General features: G+C 40.1%; 1 protein-coding gene across 1 annotated transcript; it reads right to left on the minus strand.

Moving 5' to 3' along the window:
* Positions 1-4,608: 4,608 nt before the first annotated feature.
* On the minus strand, positions 4,609-5,079 carry LOC145140001 (uncharacterized). Its single transcript, XM_079073629.1, has one exon. The coding sequence runs from the start codon at positions 5,077-5,079 to the stop codon at positions 4,609-4,611; it is 471 nt and encodes a 156-aa protein (XP_078929755.1).
* Between the last annotated feature and the right edge of the window lie 455 nt (positions 5,080-5,534).

The following is a 5,534-nucleotide window of genomic DNA, read 5'->3' on the forward strand; positions in this document are numbered from 1 at the left end:
CATGTTTAAAATGATTTAAAATGTATATATATTTTATCTTCAAATATGTTGGGTAAAACATGGGTAGATAAAGAATGAGGGATGAAAGTACGATATAGATGTACGTTGGCAGCTATGGACTTAGTGCCTGTTGTATAAGCCTTGGCGACGATGTGACTTTGTGCCTATTTGACATAAATTGTTGAGGAAAAGCAGTGTTGTCACTCCGATGTTTGCCTTATTTGACATAAATTGCGGAGGAAAGCAATGTTGTCACCCCATTGGTTGTCTTGTTTGACATAAATTGCGGAGGAAAGCAATGTTGTCACCCCATTGGTTGCCTTATTTGACATAAATTGCTGAGAAAAGCAGTGTTGTCACCCCGATGGTTGCCTTATTTGACATAAATTGCTGAGGAACCCCCGAAGCAGTGTTGTCACCCTGATGAAAATCCTTAGGCTAGGTCCCTTGTGATAGTTGTTTTAGGGACGTAAAGTGAGGATAACGGGAATGGGTAATCAGGATTATTTTTGGTTGATAAATTTATGGTTGAATGATGAAATTAATAAATTTATTAGTTGTGGGTTGAAAACCCTATATGCTCACCAGGCTCCCAAGCCTGACCCACTCAGTTTCTTGTACTACAGGTAGTGGCAAGAGCATAGTTGGATGACTTAACGAGAGATTTTGGATTATAGGCCAATAGATGTAAATAAATGTTGTAAGGCTTATAATATACTGTTTATGCTTTTGATCTATATCGGAACATGACATCCCGAGGTTTTGTTATGAAATGGAGAATATATTTCGTTAAGAAATGTTTTGATAAATTTTTAATATATTTGTTTTGGGAACAAATTCCGCAACATATTTTGGAAAATTACTCTGATTTTATTTTAAAAGCATAAACTAAATCGGTCTTTTCTGGCCAAGAAATTTGGGGATGTCACATTGTACCTCTTGAGAATCCACTCTTTCGCGAACAAAATAACAATCCATTTCCACATGTTTAGTTCGCTCATGGAAAACGGGATTGGTAGCGATGTGACGAGCAACTTGATTGTCACAATATAACGAAGTTGGACCAGTGACAACAATTTCAAGATCCTTTAAGAGCCAACGAACCCATAAAACTTCACTAACAGTAGATGCCATGGATCTGTATTGCGCCTCTGCTGACGATCTAGACACAACCGACTGTTTCTTTGTTTTCCGAGATATAGGAGCATTCCCCAACAAGAGTATATAGCCTGTTCTAGACTTTCTGGTAAGTGGACATCCCAACCAATCTGAGTCACAGTAAGCTGTGAGGGTACAACCACCTTCACGAGGGAAAAGAATTCCTTGCCCTAAAGTTGCTTTGAGATAACGTAGAACTCTATGAACATCGTTTAAATGTGGTTATCTTGGGTCAACAACAAATTGACTCAAGATGTTCACAGCGTAAGCAATATCAGGCCTAGTGGCTTGTAAATAAAGCAAATGACCAACTATGCGACGATACTCACTAGCATCCACTTGTGGCTGATCTTCACTTTTGGTTAGCTTCAAATTTTGTTCAGTGGGAAAAGTACTTGGTCGGCACCCCTGTAAACCACAATCTGCCAAAATATCTAAGATATATTTTCGCTGGCTTAATACTAAACCTTCTGAAGTGCAAGCAACCTCAATACCAAGAAAATATTTTAAGTTGCCAAGTTCTTTGATGCTAAATCGTTTATCAAGCTCTTGCTTCGTGTCTTGTATCTTTTGCGTGTCATCCCCAACAATAATCACATCGTCGACATAAATAAGAGCAACTACAAAACCCTTATCTCCTCGCTGAACAAAAAGGGAATGATCGGCTTTGGATTGGTAAAAACCAAGTTCAAGAAGAGCATTGGTAAATTTTTTACACCAATTCCGTGAAGCCTGTTTTAAGCCATATATTGATTTCTTCAGCCTGCAAACTCTAGTATCTCCTTCCTTTGTAAAACCTTGAGGTGGCTTCATGTAGACTTCTTCGTGAAGATCGTCGTGCAAGAAAGCATTGTTAACATCCAATTGTTGAATGCTCCAATCTTTCTTAACTGCTACAGCAAGTAGGATTCGAACGGTAACTAACTTGGCAACCGGAGCAAAGGTGTCATGGTAATCGACTCCTTCCATCTGAGTGAAACCCTTTGCTACAAGACGAGCTTTGTACCGCTCGACTTCACCATTGGGTTTGTATTTCACCTTGTTAACCCACTTTGAATCAATCGCACGCTTGCCTTTTGGTAAATGTTCAAGAGTCCAGGTACCATTTTCTTCAAGAGCACAGATCTCCCTTTTCATGGCTTCTCTCCACCGTTCGTCCTTTGCAGCCTGATAGAAAAACTTTGGCTCATTGTTGGAGTCAATAGCCGCTAAGAAAGCCTTGTGAGAATCAGAAAAATCTTTATAATAGACATAGTTTGTTAATGAATGTACCGTTGAGGAAGATTGATTTGATGAGGCGTGTATAGGGTCTACCGAGGGAGGGAGAGTGACAACGTAATCTTGAAGATCTGTTAGTTGGGATCTGGTTCGTTTTGGACGAGATTCCTCAGAGATAGGATCACTCTCGTGTTCTTGAGTCGGGTGGTATTCAACATTTGGTTCAAAATTTTCTTGGCTGGCATTGTCAGCAATGACGATAGGTTCACTGTTTTGTTTAATGTGATCCTCGGCTATTTCATCTTCATATGTGTTCTCACAATGACCTGTTGTATCAAGGGGATCTTCTTGACTCATATTATTGCTGGCCTTGAAAGCAAAGTTATTTTCATGAAAACGAACATCTCTGGACAAGATTACCCTTTTACTCTCGATGTCGTAGACCTTGTAGCCTTTTGTTCCTGTTGCATAACCCAAGAAAATCCCGGGTCTTCCTCTCATCTCGAATTTGTCCCCTTTCGTCTCAATATTCCTGAAATAGACCAGGTATCCAAAAATTCTTATCACGTCATAATCCGGCTTTTGTTTGAAAAGAATTTCATATGGAGTTTTGTTATTAATAACTTTAGAAGGCAAACGGTTGATGATGTAAGCGGCTGTCATCACATATTCACCCCAAAATCGTTTTGGAAGGTTTGCTTCAAATCTCAAGGCGCGGGCTGTTTCAAGAAGGTGTCTATGTTTTCGTTCAACTACCCCATTTTGTTGTGGGGTATTTGGACATGTGGTTTGAAGGAGGATTCCTTGTTCATTATAGAATTTTACCATGTCATTTGAGGTGAATTCACCACCATTGTCACACCTGATCCTTTTAACACATTTGCCAAATTGATTCTTGATGATTTTGTGGAAGTTTATCAAGTGTTTTCTAGCTTCATGTTTAAATTTTAACATAAAAACCCAAACGGTTCTACTGAAATCGTCAACAATAGTCAAGAAATAGCTAGCACCAGAAAGAGATGGAACACGATATTTGCCCCATATGTCACAATGCAATAAGTCAAAACAATCAGTACTTTTAATTTCACTACTAGAGAAAGGAAGCCTAGTATGTTTCGCCTTGGAACAAGAATCACAAGACTTATCGAACAAAAAACTATTAAGGAAACTAATTTTGGTAAGCTTTTCACCGGAAGCGTGGCCTAGTCTTTTGTGCCAAGTGTCGGCTGTCGTCATCATTGCTTTTCTTTCTTTCCCAATCACTCCCATCCAGTAAAGACCCTTTCTGCATTCACCCGCCCCAATCAAGCTCCTCGTGTATAGTTTCTGCATGACACAAAAATCAGGAAAGAAATTTATGGCACATTGGAGATCTTTGCTTAAACGACTAACAAATAAAAGGTTGCAGTTGAATTTTGGTATATGTAAAACTCCTTTTAATTTGGTTCCACTTGGCATAGTCTAATCTCCTTTTCCTTCAACGGGTATGGTTTCACCGTTGGGAATAAGAACTGGGCTTTCAAAATGATTTTTGGTTTTGTATTCAAGGATATTGATGTCATGAGTGATGTGTTCAGTGGAGCCGGAATCCACCACCCAATCATCATCACTATCCCTTTTACCTGTCATGTAACCTGTTGCTTTTGTATCATCCTTGATGGTACCTCCCTTCTCCTCAAAGTGTTTTAAGAAGGTTTCATATTGGCTAGTTGTTAAACCTGGAATAGGGCTGGTGTTAGCCTCAATGCATGCTGCCTTTGACTTTGTTTCTTGTCATTTTCGGTTTCCCGGCCACCATTCTGGGTAGCCTATTATTTTGAAACATCCTTCTCGGGAATGTCCGTCTCTCCCACAAACACTGCAATGCTGATCAGCAGCATCAGTGGGCTTGGTGTCCTTCTGGCTGGGTTTTTCACGACGTTGACTATTGTTTCCCTCCCGTCGAGGCGGGATGTTGGTCTTGAACGCAGCAGCTTCCATTAAGGGCTTCTTTTCAGAAGCTATAGTTCTCTGTCTTTCGTCCTCAGCAACATGATGGTACGCGTTTCCAAGGATGGGAATTGGGTTAGTTGCAAGTATTTGGATCCTGATGACAGCAAAATCGTTATCAAGACCCATAAGAAATTTGTATAGTTTCTCCTTATCCCCGAGTTGACTCAGGATTTTCCCGATGTCACATGTATAGCCACTACGTGTGCTTCTAGGTATTGGTAGGGCAGCTTGCATCTCATCCTATATTCCTCTGAGTTTAGTGTAGTATGCAGAGACGGAAGCTCCGTTTTGGTGAGTCGCAGCGAGACTTTGTTTCAATTCGTAGGCTCGGGGAGCACTTTCCTTTCCGAATCTCTCAAGGAGATCAGACCATATTTCTGAGGCTGTGTTAGCATACTTTACACTAGATCTGATATCCTTTTCCATTGCTGTCGTGAGCCAGCCTTTTACCATAGCATCACATCTCATCCATGCCATGTAGTCTTCCGAGTTCTTCTCAGGTTTCTGAATGGTACCGTTGACAAATCCTACCTTGTTTTTGGCGAAGATAAAGTTCATCATCTCTTGGGACCAGTCTATATAGTTGTTGTCGTTGAGAGTGTTATTGACCTGCATTTGTTTCAGATAGTCTGATGCATGGATATAGAATGGCGAGTTGATGTCCGGTGCTCCTCCGGTCTTCTTTGGAGTGTCACTTGCTTCGCCTGCCATGGTTGCGGCTAGGGAGGAAGACGATTAGGGCTTAGATTGTAACCTGCTCTGATACCATGATAAAATTGATAGAACAGGGAACAATCTTTTCTCTTATTATTGAAAACAGATTACAACGGAGGCTATATACTGATAGCATTTTAGAGATAAAGATAACAAGCTAAACAATAGGAAAAACAACTAGAAGATAGATACGACTAGAAGATATATACGACCAAATAAAATCCTTTATTCCAGTGCATCTGGAAAGCTAAGAACGATTTGATCTTCAAAAATCTTAGAGTTTCCTCCTCGAAGCTGGTGGACAATATTATCATTTCGGTTTTTAGTTGGGTAAAATATCGAGGCCATTTTCGTGTTTGTAATTGGGCAGATTCGATTTGTTCCCATTTTAACATTATGTAATTGTTTGTTGTGTTTTTACGTGCCTTGCCATGTGCTTGATTGGCAGTGGC

The sequence above is a fragment of the Lactuca virosa genome, chromosome 9 (genome assembly GCF_052849685.1).
Source record: "Lactuca virosa cultivar CGN04683 chromosome 9, Lactuca_virosa_CGN04683_v6, whole genome shotgun sequence".
Classification (NCBI taxonomy): Eukaryota; Viridiplantae; Streptophyta; class Magnoliopsida; order Asterales; family Asteraceae; genus Lactuca; species Lactuca virosa.